General features: G+C 43.4%; 1 protein-coding gene across 2 annotated transcripts in view; it reads left to right on the top strand.

Annotated features, from left to right (window-relative positions):
* The window catches only part of KDR (kinase insert domain receptor), a 42,670-nt gene that overhangs the window by 10,958 nt on the left and 4,120 nt on the right, over positions 1-27,592 (top strand). For both annotated transcript variants that reach the window (XM_081135796.1, XM_081135797.1), the window contains exons 7-28: positions 48-219; positions 1,650-1,764; positions 1,850-2,013; positions 3,869-4,025; positions 4,948-5,071; positions 5,582-5,690; positions 6,357-6,677; positions 8,817-8,963; positions 9,298-9,429; positions 11,695-11,801; positions 12,227-12,362; positions 12,713-12,817; positions 14,091-14,204; positions 14,778-14,866; positions 15,467-15,620; positions 17,446-17,543; positions 19,745-19,867; positions 20,021-20,132; positions 20,395-20,494; positions 21,182-21,287; positions 22,393-22,544; positions 27,481-27,580. In XM_081135796.1, coding sequence (XP_080991922.1) covers positions 48-219; positions 1,650-1,764; positions 1,850-2,013; positions 3,869-4,025; positions 4,948-5,071; positions 5,582-5,690; positions 6,357-6,677; positions 8,817-8,963; positions 9,298-9,429; positions 11,695-11,801; positions 12,227-12,362; positions 12,713-12,817; positions 14,091-14,204; positions 14,778-14,866; positions 15,467-15,620; positions 17,446-17,543; positions 19,745-19,867; positions 20,021-20,132; positions 20,395-20,494; positions 21,182-21,287; positions 22,393-22,544; positions 27,481-27,580 — 2,937 coding nt within the window. The remainder of the gene's footprint in view (positions 1-47; positions 220-1,649; positions 1,765-1,849; positions 2,014-3,868; positions 4,026-4,947; positions 5,072-5,581; positions 5,691-6,356; positions 6,678-8,816; positions 8,964-9,297; positions 9,430-11,694; positions 11,802-12,226; positions 12,363-12,712; positions 12,818-14,090; positions 14,205-14,777; positions 14,867-15,466; positions 15,621-17,445; positions 17,544-19,744; positions 19,868-20,020; positions 20,133-20,394; positions 20,495-21,181; positions 21,288-22,392; positions 22,545-27,480; positions 27,581-27,592) is intronic.

Raw genomic sequence — 27,592 nt, 5'->3', positions numbered from 1 at the left:
TGTTATGCTGGAATTTGAAAGTTTTATAAACTGTTTTTCAACATCAGCATAAGAAACCTGTGAACCGGGACCTGAAAACCCAGTCTGGGAGTGACATGAAGAAATTTTTGAGCACCTTGACTATAGATGGTGTAACCCGGAATGACCAAGGGTTGTACACCTGTGAGGCTTCCAGTGGCCTGATGACCAAGAAGAACAGCACATTCGTCAGGGTCCACGGTGAGCCGAGACCTCCTTTGGAATTATGCTGTGCTTTGGAAAGTGAGATAATGTAAAGAAATTCAGGTCAGCTAGTGATTTCTATTTTGTTCATTCAGAAGATATTTTTGAACTTTTGCAAGGGAGGCCACATGATCTAGAGGTCAAGAGCATAGCTTGGGTTCAAATCCCAACTTTGATGGTGAGATGAGCCAATATATCACTAAGGTTCACTAAGTGGTACTTGTAGTAGTTGTTGCTGCTATTATTACTATAGTAAGCAGAGTGTTGTTATCTAAGATAGTGTTTAAATCTTCATTTTATTGCAAGGCTGAGAGTCCTCCTTGAGTAAGCGTGGGCTTTGCAGTTGGAAAAACCTGGACTGAATTCCTTTCTGTGGGGCTTTGAGCAAATAATTGAATTTCTCATTTCTTCTCTTTCACTTAAATGGCTCAGTTTGGATGATAATTTATGTGGCACCCAACTTATGAGCCTCAATAAGGATTTGGGGTTTTATAATATGGGACTGCATAGAAGGGTTTTATGCAGAAAGGGAGCCATGTTCTGGCTTATGTTTTTATAGGATTACTTTTTTTTTTTTAATGTAGAATACTTTAGGGAAGTAAGGGTAGAAGTAGGGAGACCAGTTAGGAGGCTAATTGTAATAATCCAGGTGACAGATGGTGGGTGGCTTGGACAAAAGTGGCAAGGGTAGAAGTTGTGAGAAGCGACTTGATTTTGGAAATAATTTTGAAGTTAGAGCCACTAGGATCTGCCTATTAATTCCCTGGCTGTGGGGTATGAGAGGAAAAAGAATGGAAGATGACCTTTGAGTTTTTATCGTGAGCAATTGAGTGAGTGGTGATTTTACTTACTGAGATAGGGAACATTGAGAGAGGAGTAAGATTAGGGGAAACAGGACTGGGTGTGTTTATTTCAAGATGCCCATTAAACCTCCAGAAGGAGATATTTAATATATAAACCTGGAACCCAGAGAAGTCAGGGCAGGAGATACAAATTTAGGAGGCTGTAAGTGGCACCTTATGCCTGAGATTAGAAGAAGGTGTCGATAAAGGGAAGGGGCCTGAAGACTGAGTCCTGGGGCACATGGTAGGGAATGTGTAGGGTGTCATGGGAGCAGAGGAGAAGGAACGCCCAAGTGTCTTTGGGGAACTTAGAGAAAGCTTCACAGAGGAAGAACTACTTGAATTGACACTTGAGCAATTGGTAGACTTGCGGAGCGCACTTGGGGAGGGAGAAAAGCAAACGCGAAGCCTGGAGGCATGGGAGGAGCTGGAATGTGACCCATAGTGGGACAGATAGTATGGGCAGTCTCTGGACTTAGACCCCCAAGGCCCTGGCCCTTCTTCACTTGAAATGAAATAATGAACCAAATGACCACTTAACAATAAGTTGACATTTATGAGAATAATTTTTGTATTTTCTTTCAGAAAAACCTTTTGTTGCTTTTGGTAGTGGCATGGAATCTCTGGTGGAAGCCAGGGTGGGAGACCGGGTCCGAATCCCTGTGAAGTTCCTGGGTTACCCTCCGCCAGAAATTAAATGGTAAATCTTGGAAATAAATGCAAAGCATTGTTCTACATGAAAGCAAATGCTTAGATTGTATAATTCCTGTGTTTCCCCCATATAGGTATAAAAACGGAAAACCCATTGAGTCCAATCACACAATTAAAGTGGGGCATGTACTGACTATTATGGAAGTGAGTGAGAAGGACACCGGGAATTACACTGTCGTCCTTACCAACCCCATTTCAAAGGAGAAGCAGAGCCACATGGTCTCTCTGGTTGTGAATGGTGAGTCCATGAAGTTTTCCTTCTCTGCCCAAAATTTATTATGAAGAGTACAATTATGGTTTCCTAAACAGCCAGGCCACCCTTCCTTTGTCTCTCGCTGTTTCACTCTCATCTTGAGGGGCTGCTATGTATAAAAATGGTCCAGACAGTGGAGTTGAAATGAGGCGTGAGAGAGTGCGCTCTGGACATGCTTGCTGATGAGGCCATGGAAACGAACGGCTTGGTGGTCAAGTGCAAGGTTAAAGTAGATGGTGCCCTCCGTGGCTAAATGCTGAGAATGCCTGCGGGGTTGGCAAGCCTCAGCTGTGCCACCTTTGCGCCTGTCTCTTGGAATGGTGCACCTGGCATTGCCAATGTGTCAGACTCCTTTTGAATTTTGACTCTGTAGTTGATGTATTGGTGATGCCCAGGCCAGTAGACACTGTTGGCTGGTTGGAAGCTTTACAATTTTTTTTTGTTTTTAAATAGGAGTCTAGGATCTGACTTTGAGGCTGTAAAGGAAAGCTATTAGGTTTTTGATTTAAGAGTGATTTGAACTTTGTTTTCCCAAACTGAAAGATGTAAATAAGTTCTCTGAGTGGGGGAAAAGGGGTGCCATAATCAGTTGTAAGTGTGGAAGATGCTAAGTTGATGTAAAACAGGAGATGCTAAGTTGATGTCTTTATTGTGAGACTTATCAGGGCCTTTAGTATGTGAATGTATATTGCCATTCTCCAAGGGGAGAGACAGAGTCTTCAAGGTTTAACACATTTATTTGACCAAAGCATCCCTCCCCCAGTAAATTCATTAATATCTTGCTCCAAACATAGTTTGGGAATTGGTTTACTGTTATAACTCTTTGTCCTCCCCACTGGCATGCATGTTAAAACTGCAGGATCTTCTCCTATGACATTAAGGCGCTTCCCCGTGTGTCCTGCCACCTCCCTGTGTGTCTGTTGAGGTTGGCTTTATTTCTTTGCTCAGACATCAGCTTCCAGAAATGTCCCTTAGAAGCCACTTGGGAGTAGGGGATTGAGGAGTGGAGAGAAGTTGGAAAGCTAATAAGAAAGGTGGGGAGAAGGAAATGAACAAGAAAAAACGATGCAAAAATGGACAGTAAATAGCGCCATCTCATTAATTCATGAAGTCACTGGACATGGGACTCGCCCTGGCAGTTACTCTGCTACATAAAATCAACATAAGAATGAAGTCCAGTTTTAAAAGTATAATCTAAGGCTTTAAGTTGAAAGTGATGAAAAAATAGTTTGGCATGAATGACTTTGGAGCCAAAAAGAAAGAAAAAAGGGAGAGAAGGAATGAGAAAGGGAGGGAGGAAAAGGGAGGGAGGGAAGGAAGGAAGGAAAGGGAGACGGAGTAGGGGAGGCGAGTGACTTTGGACAAGTCATTTATCTTTTTTACGTTTAATTTTTCTCGTGTAAAATAGAAAACAAGAGTAGTGGTTGTGTGGATGAAATAAATTAATCAATGTAAGGCACTAAGAACAGTGCTTATTGCACAATAAATGTATTTACTGTGTTATTCACAACTTTTCTTTCTGTTTGCTCTGATTTATGAGACTGGAAGATCAAGGAGAACTATCCCTATAATGTAGATGAGAAAAACTGAGGCACAGGGTAGTGAGATTTGCCAGTCATTCAGCTTAGTAGATTATTGTTATTATTATTATTATTGGTAGTAGTAGTAGTAGTATCACTAGAAGTCACATCTCCTGTCTCCAAGTCTAGATGTTCTTTGAAAAACCAAAGGGGGGCAAAATCATCTGCTCAGAAAAATGTAGCCTTTAGTTGCTGAAAAGTCCTACTTTCCATTCCACTAAGCTGACTGACAATTCAAAAGTGGTTTTTCCCATCTCCAGTCCCACCCCAGATTGGTGAGAAATCTTTGATTTCTCCCGTGGATTCCTACAAGTACGGCACCACCCAAACGCTGACGTGCACGGTCTACGCGGTTCCTCCCCTGAGTTACATCCTCTGGTACTGGCAGCTGGAGGAGCAGTGCACATACAACCCCACGTGAGTAGGGCCAGGGCCACACCCTCTCCTTACTGCCTCCTTCATTTCTTACCGCCCAGCTCTGCCACACTCCATTGGAAGCCCAGAAGCCTGTCTCTCATAAGAGCGTCATCCCTCAGGTGGTGCCCTTAATCTCCTTCCATCTTTCCGTCTTACGCTTTAGACGTCTTTCTGGGGGGTGTCCTGCTTTGAGGTTAGCCAGCTCTCGCCTCACATATTGACCCTGATGCGCACCTCTCCAAATGCAAGCTGTCTGCTCACATTGCTAATTGCCAGTCTTTGGTTTTTCTCCTTATACCAATTAACTGGTATAAAAGCCCATATCTCTCCTTATCTGTGAGAAGGTTCATCTCGAGGAAGTGCTGCTGGATTCAGGGGAGCAGTCGACCTAGCTGCAGCCAGCCCTCAGAGGCTCAGGCCCAGCTTATCAGGTTCTAACACAAGTCCAGACATCCTTAGGACAAAAAAACGCCACCACAACAGGCCACCTACCACCACCCTAAGCAGTTCACTTCCTGTTGTTGTTTTTGAGATGGCCACTACTGGATTCTTCCTCAGATGCTGACCGTTTCCTACACAAAGGCCACAGTCCCACAGAGATTACTTTAAGGAGCCCAATGGTTTCTTAGTTTCCTTGCCTTCCTTTGAACTAAATTAACTTGAATTGTCTTGTCGATCCAGTTTATGAATGGAGGTTTGTTCCCAGAATAACTGCTTCCCTCCTGTATCCTGAATGATCTACCTGGAACCTCTCCCCTCATTGCTGATGCCAATTTTTAATTGGCACCAATTAAAAATAGGCAGGGTGCATTGAAAGTTATTTCTAAGAACGTAATAATCAAAGTCTGACTCCTTTCCTTACTATTGATGTGAATTAAAGAAGAATTTAATCATAACATGATCTGTTATCTCTTTCTTATAGTCAAGCTGCCTTAATGACAAACCCATATACCTGTAAAGAGTGGAGAAGTGTAGAGGACTTCCAGGGGGGAAATAAAATTGAAGTCAACAAAAATCAATTTGCCCTAATTGAAGGAAAAAACAAAGTGAGTTTGAAGTTCTTTAATTTGAAAATCTCTCTCTCTTTCTCTCTCTCTTATGGAAGGATGGAAGGATGGCATGGAAGCAGGGTATTAATATATGAGGAATATCGGAGATTGATAATCCAACAAATCAGATGATAAAATACTAGTGTATTAAGTCAGTTTGGAAACACCACTCACTTTTAGAAGCACCATTGGCTTATTAATAGCTTAGAATAAGATAAGGCACATATGTCATTAAACGTAAATAGCCTTTGTAAGGTGATTCTGATTTTAAAAGTATGAAAATGAGAAAATATGTTACATTAAAGCACATGGTTTCCAAAGCCCATTTTGTGTAATGCGTGAGCTAAACCAGCATAATTATACTTGCATGAATTTGCGAGTGCTCAATATGAATGCAGTAGGCAGGTCATAGCGCTTGTGGGGGTGGCTGAATTTTCTAGTCTGAATGCATGTGCACAAACACAGCCTCCATTGTTTATAGCCTGGGATTTTTTTTTTTCTTCACAGACTGTGAGTACCCTTGTCATCCAGGGGGCAAATGTGTCAGCTTTGTACAAATGTGAAGCGGTCAACAAAGCCGGGAGAGGAGAGAGGGTTATCTCGTTCCACGTGACCAGTAAGTGCTGCCCCCCAAGGGGTGGGCTGGATCTCTCATCTAAGCTGTCTGATACGTGTAGCCCTTGCTGTTCCTAGCAGAGTCATGGGCTTTAGGAAGAGGACTTGGACTGATAATTTACGCTTTTGTTTATAAGGGGAAACTCCTCAGGTAGCTCCTAAGGTCATGTGAAGTAGGTACATCCAACTTCACTGGAGAGATAATGGTTTCATACAGGCTTTCAAATCACAAGTCCTGTATCATATGTATGTCTCCACCATCAGAATCTAGCACAGTGCTTGGTTATTGGGGTTCAATTAATACTGGTGGGCCCACTGCTAAACCGTTGACAAGGTTGGGTTCTCTGGGGGCTATTGTAATGACATAGGAGCAGTGCCCTCCAAATGCTGCTAATTTTGTCTGTTCATCTTAGTTTTATGGCTAAGCTTTAGCTAATATTTGATAAATATTTGTAAAAACTTATATTTCCAAGTAATATATTTTGGTAAAATAATATTTTGGGGGACCAGAATTGCCCAGTTTAGTTGTCTCCTTGTATTACATTGTCTGTGATTGCCAGAGCTTCACTTCTCTTGGCACTTTATAGCAGTCTGAAGGCAATAGGAAGACAGTAGGGTGCTACCCCAGCTGAATCACTATCTTCTAACCATGGCTTTTACATTTCAGAGGGTCCTGAAATCACTCTGCAACCTGACACCCAGCCAACTGAGCAGGAGAGTGTGTCTTTGTGGTGCAGTGCAGACAGATCTACCTTTGAGAACCTCACATGGTACAAACTTGGCCCACAGGCTCTGCCCACACCTGTTTGCAAGAACTTGGATGCTCTTTGGAAAATGAATGCCACCATGTTCTCTAATAGCACAAATGACGTTTTGATCATGGAGCTCCAGAACGCATCCTTGCAGGATCAAGGATACTACATCTGCTTTGCTCAGGACAGGAAGACCAAGAAAAGACATTGCGTGATCAAGCAGCTCACAGTCCTAGGTAGGAAGGCGACTCTGGGTCATCAGAGGCTGTTGTTATGCCTTCAATTTAGTGCTTTCAGAAGCTGAGTGAAGATTACTGCCCTCTAGGAGCTTATAAAGGCAACTGGTGCACACTTATCTTATTCACTGAAAAGTCCTTCAGGCAGAAAGAAGCTAATAATGGTGACGTGATGGATTAAAAGGAGAAAATAGCTTGACTCTTTCCAACCCTGATGGTGGAATAACTCACTAGTATCTGCAAGGGATTAGCCTAAGCCAGGGAAATTTCTGCCTTACTCTTGGGCATTCATTTTTTTAAAGAGGCACAGATTTGTGAAGTGCCTAGTATGAGCTAGGAGGATGCCAGTAGTTCACAGTGGTGACTAGGTGGACAGGCTGAGAGCACAGCCACTGGGCAGTCAGAATGAAGTCTCTATGGCTGTGAGGACAGGGGTTGTTTTGTGCTGTACTCGTTCCTACGCTTCAGTCATCCAACACAGTGGCACATGCTGGGTGCTCAGTAAGATATCTGCTACATGACAGTGCGGTGATGGGTTGGTTAGGGCCTATGAGAGCCTTTGGGGGGGGGCGCTGCACTCAATGCCTGTACCTCTTCTGTCCTCCATGTGGTTCAGAGTAGGTCAGGGCCCCTGAGATGAAAATTTTAGTGATCAGATAGCTTTGTGAATTCCCCGTGAAGCCACTCTCTACACCTTATCTAACCTTGGATCTTGCACAAAATCTGTGCAGCCATGGTTCTTTCTCCGGGGAGATCAGGCCAATTTGGCAAGTTTCTCTTGACGCCATCTTTCTCCGTTTCCTCCTCTCCTCAGTGTCCCCTCCCTGTTTCTAAGATGCATGTGTTCTGTTTTTTGTTTGTTTGTTTTTATTGTTTGAAAGGGGAACTTCCCAGGTAAACGAATCTATACCAAAATTTTAGAGGAATAATACCTTCAGAGGCCTTGGCATATTTTAAGAGGTACCTTAGACAGGCACTAGATATCTTAGACAGACAGATGGGTTTTGCTAGTCTGAAAACTCAGATGTCAAAAGAAAAGATATTTTTATGTGAAGCCATCCCAGGGCCCTCCAAAACTACCACATACCATGTTTTCTGTTTACCTTGGTAACTGCTCTGGTTTTAAGCTACAGAAGAATTCAGAAAAAAATGTAAAGGAGGCGCCTGACCTTGCCATACCCTGGAAATATGCGGTCACAATGGGCTGGTTGGGTCCCTAAGGACTCCCAAGTTGTTTCCCAAAAATTATTTTTAGGAATTGACTAGAGCCCAGGACATTGGCTTAAACCCGAGTGTTGTGCACTGTTGCGGTGACGTCATTTTGCTAAATGTTGAAAGAGATTCTTTCAGCAAGATTCCTTCTAATGTTCAGTTGGTTTGGATAAGATATTTCCATAGCACTTTGATTTTTAGGAAAAGGGTAAATATCAAGTTTTGCCGTACATGTAAATAAATACCCATGGACTTACTTTTCTTTAAATCTTTGACTTTCCTTAGGGTTGCTTTGTTTGTGTTTTAATGGAAGTAGCATTGGACTAGATTTTTAGATTCACCAGGTTCTATTAGTTCACCTGTTTCCTTAGTTCTAAAGACTTGGGCAAGTTGTTTAACCCCCCGAATGGCAGTTATTTCATTTGTAAAGTAAGGCTAATACTCCTGTCCTGCCCATAGGACTGACAGTGAACAACAGAAATAGTATAAATGAGTTTTGTAAAAAGTGCCAAATAAATATAAGGCATTCTTTGTTTGTTGAATTACACTGAAGGTTTGCACTTTCCAAGAGAAACACGCAGGGTTCTAGGGTGTCACCAGCTAGAACTTTCCTGGGAGGGAAGCCATGTCTAATTAGAGGAAAAATCCATAAAGGTAATGACCTTTATTCTGTGATGTGATTACCAGCTCAAATCACTAATATGAATGTTCAAAGAGATGCAGTAACCTGTCTGAACTGTCCTGAGTTACTGATTTCATTTCAGTTTACTCAGTGACCAATGGAACTGTTATCACCCTCTGTGTGTTTTCAGCTTAGTGAATCAACAGTGTGCTGTTTACTAAGTTTAAATGGTTTAATAGTTTAATGATACTCAAACCATTTCAGAAGTTATACCTGAATGCTCTATTTTCTTTCTGCGTGCATAGAGCGCATGGCGCCCGTGATGACAGCAAACCTGGAGAACCAGACGACAAGCATTGGTGAAACCATCGAAGTTTCCTGCACGGCGTCTGGGAACCCCCCTCCGCAGATTTCCTGGCTTAAAGATAATGAGACGCTCGTGGAAGACTCAGGTGAATTGAACATGTCTCTCTCTCTTTGCTTGCAGAAAGTTTCTGGAGGCGTTATATAAAATCCATATTATATTTTTTATTTGTTTGAGGTAGGAAAAAATAACAATCTAAGTGTCCACAGCCTGGCTCTTTTCATAGGCTAGAATCAGAGCACTCGGAGCCTGTTGGCTTCTCCTGGGAGTCGGGGGTGTTGAGTCAGCAGTTGATTCCATACGTCTCTTTGGAGTCAGATAGTAGCCCAAAGAGAGGGCAGCATTTATATTTCAAGGAATTTGCCTGAGAAAGCCCAGGAGACCACGCTATAGATAAAAGTGACCATTTTCTTCCCCCCCAGGCATCGTGCTGAAAGGCGGGAACCGGAACCTAACCATCCGCAGGGTGAGGAAGGAAGATGAAGGCCTCTACACGTGCCAGGCGTGCAGCGCTCTTGGGTGTGCAAAAGTGGAGGCGTTTTTCATAGTGGAAGGTCAGCGGCGCTCCAAAGATGCATCGGCTGGTTCTTAAAAATTAGCTTATGTCTCACACTCACACGCTTTGGGTGGGCAGATTCTCGGTGATTTTCAAATATTCCTTGCACCTGTAAGTTTGCTGTGACGCGTGCACGCTGTTTTAACCAGCGAGTGTGGCTGTTGCTTTCATTTCCTTCGCATCGCCCTCCTGTCCCTGCAGCTCTCACTGCGGGAATCCTCAGCCAGGCAGGCGGAGTGTCCGCCTTCCCCCGCTTCTTTCTTTCTTTGAATAGCTCAGCAAACTGGTTATGGAGTTATACCTCTATATTTATTTGGGAAATCATTGGAATTACTGCCTAGTCATGAAAATCAGTGCTATCCAGATGGTCACAAACGTTCACAGTTTTCACTGGACTAAAGATCATTGAGATTCCCTTGTGAACAATAGACCATTGCTTCTCTGAAATGAAGGAGCTGGGGTTCTTACCTAACCATGAAAGGAAACTTGTCTACAGTGTGTGCAGGGATGAGGTGAAATCGGGCATTTTCTCAGATGGGGAAGGTAATTTGTGACAGCGTGTTTTATCTGCAGGAGTGTACTCCTGTGTCTTTTTTGATAATAACCCATCAGGGGGACAATGGAAGTGTATTATGCGGGTGAAGGAATGGTATGCAGGGGGAAGAAAGAAGGTGGTGGCAGGTGCGGGAACTGATGGATTTCTGTGAACTCATCCTAACTTGTCTCTCAGAGTCTAGATTATAGGCCCTTTAATCTGTCAAACTCTGTTGCCAAGTACTGCATCTCAATACCTTGACTTGTTTTTGAATCCATAAGCTTATTACCATTTCATAAACTGCACTTGCAAGTAAAGATTTGAAGTGTATGAAATAAATAAATATTTAAGCGCTTCATGTTTTGGGGCAAATCCTAAGGGAGACGTCTGTTTTTATCCTTGGCTTTGCCTCACCTATTAGCTGTCTGCAGCTGGTTACTGATAGCTAACTAGGTAACACTGGCACAGGGATTAGATTTACTTCCAACCCAAGGGAAATACTAAGAAAGGAAGAGGTAAATGCTTAATTTTCCTGCTTGGTTCCCAAATATCATTATGGGGATATGAATACAAAAACTTATATAGACAATTGAATCTTTGAACTCTTTTCCATGTATAAATGGACATATCCATCCCTATGTATAAATAGAGAATTACTTCAGTACATCCACCAGGGAAACAAAATCTACTTCCAAGCATCCTTGGTGCTTACCTCTCGACTGTTAACTCTTATTTTGCTAACTAATTAATTACTTGTCTCTCTAGCTTCTTGAGGCTGCCATGGGCCACTCACAGCTTGTGGCCTGTTTGATTCACACTGCCCTCCTCCCCCAGGGGCCCTAAGTGATAATTGCTTCCTTGTCACCTCTTTGCTAATCACTCTTAAGTCCTCTGGGCTTAATTTCTCCCACTCAGAGCTGTCCTCTGGAGCTTTGAGCTTCTGCAGCTTTCCTTGTCCACCTCTAGCTTTCTCTCTTCTCTTTTCTTTCCTGAGACTTTTTTTAAAAAATAATTATTTTCTATTTTTCAGTTACAGTTGACATACAGTATTGTATTAGTTTCAGATGTACACATAGTGATTAGACATTGATATAACTTACAAAGTGATCACCTCAATAAATGCAGTACCCATCTTACACCATAGTTATTACAACAGTATTGACTATATTCCCTGTGCTGTATTTTACATCCTGTGACTGGTTTTATAACTTGTAATTTGTATTTCTTAATCCCTTCCCCTTTTTCCCCAACCCCTCCCATCTGGCAAACATCAAAATATTCTCCATGAGTTTGTTTCTATTTTGTTTGTTCATTGTTACTGTTTCTCAAACACTATACAGATCAAAACATAGACTATCAGAGTAAAACCAGACGTTTATTTTCCCCCATTAGAAATACTTCTCTATAGAACATGACCTGTTTTCTCTTCATCAAAGTCTTCTCTTCTTTCAAACACTTTCTATGGTTGTCTTTGGAAACATGACTATTTCTATCCTTAATTACTTTAGAATTTTATTGTTGGAAGTTTTCATGAACAAAGTTTTGCAAACTTTAAATTATCCATTAAGAATATTATAGACTCCATCTGAGTTAGAGGTGGTGACCTTTTACTCAGGATTTTTCCGTGTTGGTAAGCTTGAGATCTTGCTTTAATGTTGAACTTTGTCATCTTCTATCGAAAGGTATGAGTTTCCAACTGTTGATGCTCATTCAATTGTATCTTTCCAGGTGCCCAGGAAAAGACAAACTTGGAAGTCATTATTCTAGTAGGCACTGCAGTGATTGCCATGTTCTTCTGGCTACTTCTTGTCATTGTCCTACGGACTGTTAAGCGGGTAACACAATAATTTCTCTTCCATCTCATGCACGTTGGTTTTCATGATTAATGAAAGCTGACTGGGGCTCTCTGAGTTGTTTCTTCCCATTGTTATTGGCTCAATGGGCACAGTTCATTTCAATACAGTAATATCTTGCCCACTTTCTTTTGGCTGGACCACTGGGCTTTAATTGATAGAAGCCACTAGTGGAGAAAAAGGCTTGGACTGTCTATTGTAATTAAGATTTAAGAACTTTAATTCTGAGCTCATTTGGGAGTTGAGGGGACACTGGAAACAGGATTATAATAGGACTACTCTGAAACTCCATGAGTTTTATTTCAAAATGAGACATCAGAAATGGGGCTTCTATCGAAACAATAGCAAGCACACAAACAACAGCCAAACAGCAGAGTGTGTGTGACTTAAAGGAGGATGCTTTCCAGGCCAATGGAGGGGAACTGAAGACAGGCTACTTGTCCATCGTCATGGATCCAGACGAGCTCCCCCTGGATGAGCACTGTGAACGCCTGCCGTATGACGCCAGCAAGTGGGAATTCCCCAGGGACCGGCTGAAGCTAGGTGTGCTTTCGAGTGATGCTTGTTTGATGTTGGGCCATCTCTTCTTTCTTTAGGATTGTGACAAATCTAGTCTTTGCAAAGGTTGGATTCTAGTTCAAAAATATTCAGTTTATCTCTTGAATTTAAATAATCATCCTTTTAGTCACCTAGAAGTAGGGTCTCTTGGAGAGTAGGACATTTGGAGAGTAAAGGGGGAGATACTAAATAACTAAGCCAAGACAAGGAGTAAACGGGACTGTTCATGTTAAACTGGGATGCATGGCCACCATACCTAGTTAGAACCTCCGCCTATCACTTTGGAGGTATAATAGTCCAAGTCTGTTTGTTGTTGCTGTCGTTGCTGATTGTAGGTAAGCCTCTTGGCCGTGGTGCCTTTGGCCAAGTGATTGAAGCAGACGCCTTTGGAATCGACAAGACAGCAACTTGCAAGACAGTGGCCGTCAAAATGTTGAAAGGTAAAAGCAAAATTCTATGGTGATGTAACCCTCTATCTGTTTATCTGGTCTAGGCTTGTATCAGTGGCTTTGTGGTTAGGTGGGCCCACTAGCCGAGCATGCAGTCAACCTATATATCTTTGTGCAGATTGAGGGAAAAGTCCCTCTTTTCTAGCCTCATGCCAAGGTGCATGTCAGGCAGGCGAAGTTGGAGATGGGTTTCAGCTGCCCCCTCACTCCCCACCTTGCCTGGGAGTCCTTGTGCAGGACACAGTATGCACCCCTGTACTAAGTGGCCTGACTATAGGGAAAAAACCCCACCTTGGTTATGTAAAAACTGTTTCTTATTATATTATGTTGCATTAGTAAGATAATTATAGACTGTTCAGAAACAGGAAAAGAAATTTGATATAATAAGTAAAAATAGTAGAGTACAAAAACAGCATGTTCCCTAGAATTGGAACATGTTAAAGATTTCATATATAAAAGGTAATATAAAAAATAAGAATGGTTGTGCTAGGAAAAAAGGATTATGGGTGATATGTAAAAAATTAAAAGCTTTGTGAACAGTTGTTAATCCCAATAGTAATGGAATTCTGGTCTTGCCATTTTATTTTGGGGAGGTGATGCATACAAAACCCTTTGTTCCAGTGGTGATGTACTTTTATTGATGGAGATGATACTACCTACCCTTTGCCATTTCAGAGCCATCTCTCTCCGTTTGCCTGGTCTCCCTCAGGGCCAAGGGGGTATGTAATTTTGAAGTGGCTCATCAGGACCTGAGGTGCGGGTCATGTCTGTGAATTACAGCGAAGTGTAGCGGTTGGCACTGGATCAAACTCACAGTCTTAGCTTCATCAGCTTCAAATGCCAACTGGCTTTGCCAGCTGGCCCTTGTTAAGTTTCCTGCGCGGCACAGATTGGCGGGAACTTCAGCATAGCCCCGAACATGAGGATATTTAATACACGGTATTGCTTCCTTACAAGGAAGCACCGAAATAATCAGGCCCCAAGAAGCATAGTAAACCTGGTATATGAAAATTCAATTTTGTAAAAGAAGAAAATCTAGGCATGATTCCATTTACAGATCTATTCTCCACTTTGCAAAAGACTTCACAATGGATTCCTTTAAATATCAAACATTCTGAGTGCACTTAAAGGAAGAATTTGATTTGGAATTAGAAAATATAGTTTATATTTGACTTTCAGGGGAATGTACCTAGTCTGTAAATTGGGCAAAAAATGTGTTATCCCTGGAGGGGAAGTTGATTTTCCTCTTCCCCTGTATTTGTAGAAGGAGCAACACACAGTGAACACCGAGCCCTCATGTCTGAACTCAAGATCCTCATTCATATTGGCCATCATCTCAATGTGGTCAATCTTCTAGGCGCCTGTACCAAGCCAGGGGGTGAGTATCTGTGGATGGTTCTGGTTGCCTGATCTGAGCATACACAACTCTGCTGGTATTTGAGGGAAACCACTCAACTGTCATGGCCTTGATTTCCTTAACTTAGGATACTTTGCCAGATATTCAGATACATATAAATATATTTCATGGAGGTTAAATGGACACTATAATTATTCTAGATCTACCTGCGAATTAAAAAATGTCACAACACTATAACATAGTTTGCTACTTGTATAAAAGGTGTTCAGATGAAACAAGTAAACTTCCCAAAAAACCTAAAAACAAAAGACCTTAACAGTAGTTCCCTGTAAAATGGAGTCATCTTAGGCAATTGTGTTGAAAAGCAAGTGAGTGTGTTTTCTTCTTAAATTTTTGTCAGTCTTGTGGAATTGCCTTTTGGAAAAGCAAAGCTACAGTGTAAGGGGATTATGACCAGCTGATTTCTATGATCCTGTCCCCTATGAAAGGTTGTAGCCTTTCTACAATATTTTCTGGTTCAAAAATATATTAAACACTTAGTGAGAAACATGAGTGAACACATTTTCCTTTCTTGACATGCTGTGCTGTCGGCAGGCCCACTTATGGTGATTGTGGAATTCTGCAAGTTTGGAAACCTATCTACTTACTTAAGGAGCAAGAGAACTGAATTTGTCCCCTACAAGGTATGTATGTCATTTCCTAACTCGTCTCTGGCTATATTATAAAATAGAGGAGAATTCAGAGTGGTGCAGATTAAATTTTTATTAAAATTTTGTGAAAAACTTCTGAGGAATCTTCTCATATTACCTCTTAGGTGTCATAACCTCTCTTTTTCATTCTGGGGCACACAGGCTCTCAGGTTTTATTTTTGTGACTTTAATCGACTGACCCGTTACAGGTGGTGCCTGAGGAGGGGAGAAGGTGGGCATGGTTAAGGAAAGGAAGGGCAGCTCTGGATTGTCTCTCTTCCCCTACCCATATTTGACCCTGTTGAGTGGGGATCCCTCTGTAAAGAGCATCCTAATCTTGGAAGTGTGTCCGAGTGAAACTTGAAACAAGGCATTGAGCTCTGTGAGCTAAAAAGAAGGAGCTAGGCTGTGTGGAAGGAAAACATCTACTATGTAGAACACTTGTCCAAAATTGTAGGCAGGAGACTTCCTAATCCTGACACTGATGCCCTTCTGGTCTGCTTTTTAATAGTTACAATTGTTTCCAAAGTTTATTACGTTTTAGAGATCCATTTTGTAGTCAAGGGATTTGTTTGTTCATGCGCTTTCTTGCAGACCAAAGGGGCACGATTCCGTCAAGGGAAAGAGTACGTTGGGGAGATTGCCACGGACCCCAAGCGCCGCCTGGACAGTATAACCAGCAGCCAGAGCTCGGCCAGCTCTGGGTTTGTGGAGGAGAAATCCCTCAGTGATGTGGAGGAAGAGGAAGGTACCTGCCCTTGCTCTCTCCATGCGCCGCGCATCTCTCGGGGGAACAGACCCGGCGACGGGGTGTCATGAGAAACTTTGCCAAGGGAAGAGCCCAGTACTACCTAGTATTTGAAAGAGACCTGAGTTTCTAGACTGGCTCCGCTTAGTCTCCCCAGAGGTGAAGTGTGGAAGCTCCAAATGAGCAGGGGCTGGCTGGCCTGAGAAATCTCTAACCCCAGGAGAGCTCAGCAGTTGGCCACCATCAAACCAATGCCCTTAAAACACTGGTTCAGCACTTATTAGCAGGAGAGGCTCGGCGCTGTGTTCCAGAAGAGCAAAGGAGGCTCTTTGGGGCCGATGGCCTTTCAGTTAATCATACCCAGCCTTCTCCAAGGCAGCGTAGGGGCCACCTGCTGTCCCTACCCCACCCCACGGGGCTTATCAAGTCTTCCTTCCAAACTGCTTCCTCAGAGGAGCCTTGGTAAATACACTTTTCTCTACCCAGCTGTGCTTGCAGTGATATTTTAGGGTTCTTTCTGAGCGGCGCTCCATTCCCAGCCTAACTTCCAGCACTTCTTCCAACTCCAGGGGACACTCTCTATCTGCTTCCCTCAGGAGGAGCAGAGCGAGCTCTGTGGATGTAGAGACAGGGAATCCTGACATCTGGCTCCTCTTGAGGCATGAGCTTAGGGTAATCCAATCACGAAGTGGGAGCCGGTCACTATGTCCCTTGACATAGGACTGAAATCTGACTTCTGTCCCTCCGAAGCCTAGCAGGCAGTGTGAGGCTGGAACTGGTCTAGAAGAGCGTGGGGAGGCCGTCTAGACCTCCCATGACTGGTCCCACCCTGATGGAGCCATCTCTGTCTGTCCTGTCTCACCACACAGTGGCCAGTGAGCTGGAAACCCAAGGACTGAGGCAGTCAGTTGGAGCAGAAAGGGTGCTAGCCTAGGATTTTGCCTCTATTTCTTCATTTGGAAAATGAAGGGGTTTCAACTAATTATTCACTGAGAACCCTCTAGCCCTGTGAGTGAAAAGTCATTGGGAAAATGGTTCGAAGCCTTTTTAACACTTACAAGGTTATTACAACTGAGTTTTCATTTACTTTGTTATTTGTCTCCAGGAAAGAAGCCCTGTCTTATCTTATCTGACTAAAGTTAAGAGATTGTGTTGAAACACCCGTTAATGTCTTAGTGTTTATTTGTACCAGTTGCATGGAAGTAAATAAATCACCAATTTATGTAAATTCGTCTTTCTTCATGTTCCTGTCATTTCTCATTCATATCCTTGAAGGAAGAAAGCGTCCTCGTAGTCCAGGTTTACTGTGTTTACAACACTTTCTCATCTTGAAAGTGAGAGAAGTAAATATATATCTGGTATTTTTAGTTATCCGTTGTAGATTATAATTTGACCTTTGTCTTTGTCCCAGGACAAAGCCTGTAGAGAAAGATTCAGTGACCCTGAATATTGTTGTTTTATTTTTAGAGTTCTTGATATGAAACCATTGTTTATCCCTCTGGGTACATGAAAAAACAACAGTGTAAAATAGTGCATTTGAAAAAGTCCACTTTCACCCTGTTATCTGTGCCAAGTTCACCTCTATTCTATCTCCTGGATTTGCTGGTTCAATTTGGCTGGAATGGAAAAACTAATATTTTTGCTAAGCAGTATGATGAAGGCTAATAATACTGGTATTCAGCAAATTTATAGAAGTAGAAGCATTTTCTTTCTGCTTGTATTTTCTGAAATTTAATTCCCAAGTTATAAAGTGAAGATTACAAACTTATAAACAAACAGTTTCTGGGGGAAATGCTGACCTCTGTCTCCCTGCTCCTTCTGACAGTTTCTGAAGATGTGTACAAGAACTTCCTGACCTTGGAGCACCTCATCTGTTACAGCTTCCAAGTGGCCAAGGGCATGGAGTTTTTGGCATCTCGGAAGGTAAGACAGCTCAAGGGGCAAGAAAGTATCTCTTCAGATCACAGATTTGGAAATAAGACCTGAAGTGCCACGCATTGGTGTTTGTTTGGGACTGTAATTCATTCACCACTCCTGGGTCTATTAAAATAGCTCTACAGGGGAGGACCCCATTTCTGCTCTTTAAGGAGGTATGGAGATTTCATGAAATTAATTTATGTGATTTTTGAGCCTTTGATTATTGAACATCTACAAAGCGCAGGCAGTCTTCTAAGCACTAAGGATACTGTGTGAACAAACATGCAAGACTCTAACTTGGTGGAGTTTACATTCCAGTGGGTGGAGCAAGTAGTAAATATCAACAAGTAAAATACATAGTAGGTCCCACAGAGTAAGAGCTAAGGGGAAGAAAAAACAGGAAAGGCTATGGGATATGTAGGGGCGGTGTGTCGTGTGTGCATCTGCTCTTACGTTTGTGTACATCAGTTTTAAACAAAGTGGACAGGGAACGCTGTATGAGAATATGACATTTGAATGATGACCTGGAAGAGGTGAGGGACTGAGCCTTGCAGATATGTTTATTTTTAATTTATTTTACATTCATCACCGTCCATCAAAAAGTATTTGTTAGCAGTATAATTAGAAACCAGGAAGGACAGGCCTCAGATGAGAGAGATTAAAAGAGCTAAAATTAGAAAAGTAGGCCAAACAAAGGCTGAGGTGGGGACGTGACAAGTAGCAAATATTCCAAAAGTTGTGAACACCAGGGAGGGAGCAAGGTTGGTTGAAGTCACCTCTGTGGAAAAGGGTACAATGAATGCTTTGACATTAAACAAGAAATATTCAAATTAAGTGTCAAGAAAAATTGTTGGTTGGCAAAATGCATTTGCTGCAGCAGCCTACTGGGGGAAGAAAGACTAAGTTTTGGGGGTTTTTTTTGTTTGTTTGTTTGCTTTTTGTTTTTTCTAAATTAGAGTGAAATTCCTAATCCACTTATTTTCAAGTTTAAAGCTCATCACAGCTTTCAGAGCTTCAGGATCTCAGATATTTCTGCCAAAGGGGAGCTCTTGTCTTGTCTCTCCTTGCAGAATTTTCCCAAAGAGAAAGGCCCTTTGCCCTTCTCAGAGATTCTGATTTTCTAAAATTACTTTTTAAAGGCTAGAGCCTGCCATTTAGTCAGAGTCTGCCTCCTGGGAAGGAGGGAGATCTTTTAGCTTTCCTTGCATCTACCCAGTGATTTATTGAATACCACCTGGTCCTTGGGCTACAAAAGGAAGCTCTTAGGTTGGAAAGAAAGTAGGAAGGGCTGTCTGTGTTTTGGAATCTCCTGTTGCTCAGTCATGCTAGACGATGTGCTTTTAGCTAGGCCTCATTCAGAGGGAAGTGCTACCCAAATGCGAGGTGTGGGATGGTCAGTAACGCTCGGCTCACATGATCACTTCTACACTGACCTAGGAATTCTCACCCAAACCTGTCACCCATTGAAAAATGTTCCCCTTGACTCTTACTCTCCCACACATCTACCAGGGGGAGCTAAAGCTGCTTAGTGGTAGGAAGCAGATGAAGTTGGGGGACATAGAGGAGGGAGAACCGGGAGCAGAACAGAATAGAAGGAAAGGCCAGGGGGGTGGGTTTTCCTTTCTGGTGCACCAGAGAATCAACCCGACTAGTGGGAAGCTGACATTGCTTTCGCAGACCTTTATGATAACCCTACACTTTGGAAACAGGATGAGCCCCACTGGGAGCTGTTTATCGGAGTGGGTCCAGCTTCAGGGACGTATGGCATGGGGGACCCAACCAGCCACCTAGCCAGCGAGAGCCCCTTGTTCCTGGTTTCCGTGCATTCATTCAGGATAAATCCCATTCTGGGGCGTCCCTTAGAATAACACGTTCCCACCGTATATGGGGCCAGGCAAAAGGGATGTGTGGATGTGACCAGAAACACATTCTTAATTGTGTCCAAGAGAAGTCTATTTATGACTCCCTCATCGTACCATAACTTAATTCTTTAACTCCAAAGTCTGGGGCTGTTTATGGGATAAACAGATGTGCGCCTCTGCGAAACTCAGACTTTTTCCCTGAAGTGTTGATAAAAGATATTAACCCAGTGCTTGTTAATCAGCTGGGTTTCTGATGTGGGTTTTTTTTTTTTAAGCATGAGGTCACAACAGATGTAGAAAAGATCAGCTGTGCTGAGACCTAATGCACACACGACTCCTTTTCAGTGTATCCACAGGGACCTGGCGGCACGAAACATCCTGTTGTCGGAGAAGAACGTGGTTAAAATCTGCGACTTCGGCTTGGCCAGGGACATTTACAAAGACCCAGATTATGTCAGAAAAGGAGACGTAAGTTCCAAAGATGAGCCCAGTGACCCGTTCATGGGCACAGTTCAGACGCCTCTCAGCAAACCTCAGGACCTGTGTTCAGGGGGGAAGGAAGTGTTGTTCTTCAGAAACTGGCTAAGTGGGAATCTGATTGCTTGTCTTCCACGCTCTTAGGCTCGCCTCCCTTTGAAATGGATGGCCCCAGAGACGATTTTTGACAGAGTGTACACAATTCAGAGTGACGTGTGGTCTTTTGGCGTCCTGCTCTGGGAAATATTTTCCTTAGGTAAGTCGCTTCTCTTGGTCCTTCCAACCAGACTCCAAATAGAACGATAAATCAGTGGCCCCCAATTCATCTTTCCCTGTCTTGTATTTGACCTTTATTGAAACTTACTTGCAAGCTTTGTGTTGTGAAATTTAAAAAAAAAAAAAAAGAAGAAGGAAATAAGTATATATAGGTGATCAGTATGTTCAAGAATCAGGTTCAGGGCTTTCTATAAGAGAAAATCAAATCACATAATAAATGTCCCATTCCTGTTTTATTTCAGGCGCTTCTCCATATCCTGGAGTGAAGATTGATGAGGAATTTTGTAGGCGATTGAAAGAAGGAACTAGAATGAGGGCCCCTGATTATACGACACCAGAAATGTAAGATTTTAAAAGTATCCCTTTATTCTTTCTTTGCTCACAAAATTCTCCCTGCCTAGAAGACTGGCCATTATATACACCTTCGTGGGCCAGTTTGTGTTCTACTTCTTTGTTGCAGTCCTTCCTTGATAATCTCAAGCACAGAGCCATCTTTTCTTGAAATGTCGGCATTTTATCTATACCATCCAATTAATTTTATCAAATCATTTTTTGTTATTGTTAATCATCACTGGAGGGATATTTTTTCCATTGATTTTTTTTTTTTAGAAAGAGTGAAAGGGAGGGGGGAAAGGGGAGAGAAACAGAAACATCGATGTGAGAGAGACTCATTGATTGGCTACCTCCCACACGCACCCTGACTGGGGCTGGGGATCGAACATGCAACCCAGGTACATGCCCTTGCCTGGAAATCGAACCCTCGACACTTCCCCTTTGGTGTGCAGGCCGATACTCTACTGAGCTACACTGGCCAGGGCAGTTTTTATTAAAATCTTGATCTATAATTTTCCTCTCTGTACACACTTCATGCTCCCAAGTGGAGGGGAGCATCACATATCTTATGTATCCCTGTTCAGCATCTTGGCTCCTGGAAGACTCTTCATGAATGTTTGCTTATTCAAGTGCTTATTTTCAGCATCAGATCAAGACAAAAAGGCAGTTAATGACATCAGTGTTTTGCTTCTCTAGGTACCAGACCATGCTTGACTGCTGGCATGGGGAGCCCAATCAGAGGCCCACGTTCTCAGAGCTGGTGGAGCATTTGGGAAATCTGTTACAAGCTAATGCTCAGCAGGTTTGTGACCTCCATCCAAGAAGCTTCTTTAAAGAGTACTTAGGTGTCAAGGACTTCTTGACTGCCCAGACCTTGTCATGGCCACCGTGCTATATTCTCAGCCACTGAATAAGAAGTTATATTCTTGCAGATCTGAACAGTAGTGATGTTCTCACAGCTGTAATTAACCTTTTAGACAGACGAGATCCTAATTCATAACCACTCTTATTCCTACCAATGTATCTTTTTAAGCCTTTAGATGCTCTCCTAAAGTAAAAACAACACACTAGTTGACCTAAAGAATATCAACAATGTATGGATTTTCAAGGAATTTTTAATACATTCTGCAGGCAAAAACACATGTGAACCCTGAAAAATAGATGGCTTTATTTTTCCCCAGTAAAATCCCAGGTCCCCATAACTTCCACCGGAGGATTTTAGACTTGTAGCCTTTACCACTAGAAAGTTATTTAACCTCCAGTCAACACCTCTTACTACGGTGAATGGAAGCCATTTTCCTACTGTTTTCTTTTGAACATCTGGGGGGCAGTAGGTCAAATCTGTTTTTATCATAAACCTTCCAAACCTTTAAAAGTATCATCTTGCCCTTTATTTCTTTCTTTTGGTGAAATGATGTTAAATTGGGTCACCTTTTTTTAGAAGACCCATTTTCCTGCACATTTATTGCTTTTCTCTAGACTGTGATCAGTTTTTCCATTGCCTTGAAATATAGAGGCTAAAATTGGACGACATGCCCTTTAAAGGACCTGGCTGTGTGGATAGCGCTTTGTGTACAAATGATTTCTCAGCTCTGTGGGGCTGTGTGTGTCCTGTTGCTGCATCTGTGACCACGGCCTGCTTGGTCTTCACTGAGGCCACAGTGCTCTGTGTCCCCTTTACTCATCTCCTTATTTGTGAGCTCCTTTAATATACTTTGATGCACACATCCCTTTCAAGTGCCCTTTTGTTTTTACAAGCCAGTTTTAATGTTGTCTTAAAGTTTTACATTTCCGATGTGAAGGCAATATACCTCATAACCAAGAATCCATGTTGGCCTTTGTTTTTCATGAAAAGGCCCTTGAAGGGCCAAAGCCATAACAATAGCACTCTGTGTTTATTGTTTCAGGATGGCAAAGACTACATTGTCCTTCCGATATCGGAGACTTTGAGCATGGAAGAGGATTCTGGACTCTCTCTGCCCACCTCACCTGTTTCCTGTATGGAGGAAGAGGAAGCGTGTGACCCCAAATTCCATTATGACAACACAGCGGGAATCAGGTACTGTATATGGCCAGCATCCCCTGGGGAGCGGGGTGGCACTTCGAGGTCATCTTGGAAAGGGGGGTGGAAGGAAGACGTTTCATGGAGCTGCTGCCTCCCACTTCCACATTTATCCGTGGCCCTGAGGCTAATAGAAAGAGAAGTGCTCCTTGAAGAGGGCCTGGGTAGGTGTGTTTCCTCCCATCTGTGGCCCACATTGCTGCCCTAGCTCTTCTTTTCAGAATTTTAAGCCCTGCAGCTGCAAATAGCTGGAATGCCACAGTTTGTTAATCTCCAGAAAAAGAGACCAGTTTTACAAAGACATCTGTATTTAAATTATCCCCATGTACTCTTTTATTAATGTGAATTAAATGGCTCAGGAAAGATTCAGGGAGGAGGAGTTCTGTGCATATATGAAAACACACTTATGCCTCTGGGGCTAGGATACAGTCTGCCAGGGGGATGCACCCTGAATTAGACTGGACAGCACATCTCCCAAAGCCCCTCCCAAGTCTGATTTTCGGGGTTTTATTTGCATAATGAGACTTCTGGGCTTATTTAAAACATGTGCACTGCAGTCCTTCCCTGATTTGTAAAGGGGCTCTGAGGCAGCTTTCCTCTCTCTCCCTCCCAGCACCTGTGCATAAGGAAAAAGTTGATATGATTTTCTATGTCGCGATGTGAAAATTGCCTTTTACTAAGCCTGGGACTTCTTCCCTTTGCTTTGGTTCTTTTAGTACCCCTTTGGGTGTTTTCCTCCTATAGCTGGGCCCCCCGACAGCATGGCCCCAGCTGCCGTCTTGAGTGTGCTGTGGCCTCAGAGAGGGGCACGGGCCTTTACACACTTGGCCAGGTTGCCACATAGCAGGTGAGGAGGCGCCTGGACAGTTCGTGCCACGGAATCACATGGGGCAGCGGAAACTCTGTTGTGAGAGAGAAGCAAGCTCAGGGCGGTTGGTGGCCAGCAAGTGAGCTGCCCATTCCATTTTGTCAAGAGCCTTTGGCTTTTCCTTATATTATCAGATTTTGCCCACATGGTAACGCTCAGTGTTAGGCAAGGTGGAAAGTATGATCTTTTTTGATGTGGATGTTGAGGCTCAGAGAGGTTACCTGGGGAAATGTGATTCAAGATCCAGATTTTGAGTCAGACGGAAGTGGCCTGAACTCCCAGGTCAGCCTCTTGGCAGCTGTGTGACCTGGGGCAGATCTTCGCCAAGACCCAGGCAAGGCCGCCGGTATTCGAAAATGATTGCTTTGAGAATTACTGATATGATGTGTTTCTCAGTGCCTCGCACTTAGGGAGCGCGCAGTAAATGCTAGTTCTTATGTGACTTGCTTAAAGTCGCATTGCCCAGGATGACTGCAGTTTCCCTGATATTGAACCCAGTGCCGTTTCTCCCACACCAGGGAGGATCTCTCAGAGAGAAACAGTAATGGAATGAAAGCCTACACTTCCACTCCCATGTTAAAAAAAAAAAAGACCTCGTTCCAGTTCAGCCGGCCTTCTGGCGTGGTCATTATTCCCGCAACACTGTCGCCTGCTGGTTGATCCTGAGGCCTGTTCCCTGGTGCCCTGACCGGGTGGAGCGCGGGCCCACGTCGGCAGCGTGTGGCTCGCGTGGGCACTTTGCACATGGTGCTGAGAGCGGATGAAGTCATGTTTGTGTAATGGAAGTGCCAAGTGCGAGGCTGGATCTGAGACGGGGCTGCTAACATTTATCCCCAGAAGCGTGGACAAATGTGACACCACACTCCCAACGCAGGCCTGGCTTCTATTTTCTGCCTGTGATTTTTGAATTGGTCTTTCCAGCTCAGTTTCTCTTTTATCCAGTCGTAATTTAAAAAATAAAGTGGAAATTGGCATCTTTTGTCTGAATCCCCTCCCTGCCGCCTCCACCTTTTCTCCTTTTATAAAAATAAGACTACGCAGTCACATTTTAATCATCTGGGTTCAAAGAAAGGCGGCACCGAGGCATCTGCACACGGCACACTTCATTCTGAGGGTCTGCTTCCCTGGGGGGAGAGAGACGAGGCTGGGGCACCTCTCAGCGGACTTGTTTTCCCCTCTCCCACATTTCCAGTCAAGTAGAAAAGCCGAGGAGCCTTTCTCACTTGCTTCCTCCTTATTTTCAACTCCATTGCATTATAAATAGAGCTGGACAGAGACATCACTGTGGGAGCCAACCTCATGATTTGCTGCCTAGTTAAAAAATATGTGTTCAGCATTTATTTAGAGAGAGGCTGAGAAGTGTGTGGGGGAAGGGTGGCGAGGAAGGACCACCGGTGTCTAGACGTAGCTTCGTCTCTCGTTTCCCCTGTGGACCGGCCCTGGCCCCGAGTTTGCCTGCTTCCTGCAAGAAAACACATATTAATTGCACTCATCTTTCTTTGAAAGCAGTTTGGGGGCCATCTGCGGTTGCTCCATCATTTCCCCGGGTAGTTTCATGTCCCACTCCCAGCAGCTTATCAAAGATTTCTTTTCAGTTCTCTCCCAGACAAAGGTTTTGGCACATAGCATTTTCTTCATTTTGGTTAATTGCTGCTGCTGACTGAATGTTCCTTGGAGATTGATGCTTGGGACAGCCTGCTGGCTAGAGGCTCCTGAATTTGGCTCTGATATTAGACAGCTTGAAGTGAAACTGTCTTTTTCCATCTTTAGTCTATCTCACACCCCACATACACCCTTCTCACCACCTCTCATCGCACAGGTCACACATGGGAGAGAGCTGTGCTATGCACATACTAGGTGCTTAATAAAAACTTGAACAGCCATATCCACTGCTCTTCTTTTTCCTTCCTGATACTTTTCCGAAGGAGTCAATGTAGAACAGAACAAAACAAAACAAAAGAAAAACCACCACCACCAACAAACACTTGCATGGGCTTTGGTGTCTAAGACCAAAGTGTGAGTGCCAGTTCTAGCCATTTCTTCCCTAAGGCTTATCCGCCTCATCTCCAAATGGGAAATAAACACACACACACACACACACACACACACACACAACTTTGTAGTTTGGTGAGGAGCAGATGCAGCAATATCCATAAAAATGCCTTTTTAACTATGAAGGGCCGTCAACTTTTGGAGTTATTGGGCTCAGAAGTCAAGGAGCTGCCCTCTCTAAGGTAGCTGCAGTATTGCTCAAGATCGCCAACTTTAGTTGATTCTATATCCTAATATCTCTCGAATCTGTCCATTTCTCCAAACTCTGTGAGCATCGCCTTTCTTTAGTCAGGCTGCCCCGCCTTCTCCCAGACAAGTGGAATTGTCCTCTCAGTGATCTCACTGGCTTTGGTCTTACCCTCCTCAACTCAGGGTCATCTTTCTAAAGAACATACCTGACCTGGTCATTCTCATGCTTAAAATTCTTCAGTGGTTGTTCATTACTCTCAAAATTATAATCCAGATATTCCAGGTATGTGATTTTGGACATATTCCTTAACCTTTCTATGCCTCAGTTTGTCATCCGAAGTCGGGGTAATAATACCCTTCACTAGGGAGGTACCACTTGTGAAGATGCCACAAAACAGTGGTTGAGGAGCATTTAGCACAGTGCCTGGCACATGGAAGGGATTCCTGAATGAGTGAGCGAATAGATGACTGACTGTGCTACCAATAGTCTTTAGCAACTGCCGCTTATAAGGACTGAACTTAGGATAAGGGAGCTTTTTCTCTCTGTGTGTGTATAATGTCTTATTTCTTGTGGAGTTTCCTGAGTGAGGATGTTACTGGTGAACTTCGCTGGCTCCTCTCTGTAGGAGAAGGAACCAGCCTCCTGGGACACAAGAGGGAGACTTGGTTTCCACTCTCTTCCTTTGGCCCAAGTGAGTCCTCACTCCACTCATTCACAGAAAATGCAAGGAAACACAAGTGAGCATGTCCAGAAGGCTGCCGATGGTGGGAAGTACTCTGGGAAAAGAGTGAAGAGTGAATTTACTGTCCATTCCTGCGAAAAGGAATTTCCTGCTTTCCACTTGGGCTGTCAGTGATTTTAACCAGATCGCTCAGACTCACCCAAAGGCACAGGGCAGGGAGGAGCACCCGCCGCAGGCAGGAGATATGTTGTCTGACAAGTCCTATTCTTTGGGCTCCTGAAGGAAACTGGCACCCTTTGGACACAAAGGAGGAAAACAAGCTTCGGTTGCTAGAACATTGTACTTTCTAAGAGCACTTAGCAGTTGCCATGTATTCCTCACCTCCTGCATCTCCATCCATCCTTCTGGCTGAGGGGGAGGCTATGGCCAGTACATTTTCAAGATGAAGCAGCAGGGGTGTAGAAGTATTTAGGACTCTCCCAAGTTTGTGTAGACTTTGAAAGAGACAAACTATCTCGTGACACTTGAACCACTGCCCTTTCCTGAGACCAGCAACTCTGTGGGCTGAAAATAGGGGATAGTGAGACTCCTGTCTACACACTAAGCTGCTATTACCTGTAGACGGAGGTGATTGTCTTCAGATCCTGCTGGGTTCAGCATCCTATAGTGAGATTCAGTGAGGTTCAGGAGTTTCCCTTACCCATCTTCCATTGGATGTTTGCTCTGTGGACATTGTCTAGAAACCCTTTCTTGGGAGATGGCCAGGAAAGTGTGAAGCACTCTGATATGTTGAGAACTCAGTGGAGGAGCTGCACGCAGTGAGGAAGCCAAACAGAAGGCAGCCGATCACTTAATTTGCTGTTGTCTTTAGTCCAGCCCTGGACCTCAGAAGTACGATTCAAAGGAACAGGGCTCATCTAGGCCCCTCGGTTATATTATACTTTTAAATGGACTTTTGCAGGAAATTAAGCTGTCAATGTGTGCTAGCAGAGAAAGATTCTGTTTTGTTTTTCTTTTTCCAAAGGATGTTTGGAAGGTCACTGTTAAATTTGTGGTTGAAAGATAACGAACTTAGGTATCACTTATGGTAACTGCAGCCAAATATACCACCGCTAAAATACAAATATTTGTTCTTTTGCAGTCAGTATCTGCAGAACAGTAAGCGAAAGAGCCGGCCTGTGAGTGTAAAAACGTTTGAAGATATCCCGTTGGAAGAACCAGAAGTAAAAGTAATCCCAGATGTAAGTACATCT

The sequence above is a fragment of the Miniopterus schreibersii genome (genome assembly GCF_964146895.1).
Source record: "Miniopterus schreibersii genome assembly, chromosome: 1".
NCBI classification, from domain to species: Eukaryota; Metazoa; Chordata; class Mammalia; order Chiroptera; family Miniopteridae; genus Miniopterus; species Miniopterus schreibersii.
Note: the sequence above shows the minus strand (reverse complement) of the source record. Positions and strands in the feature narration are given on the sequence as shown.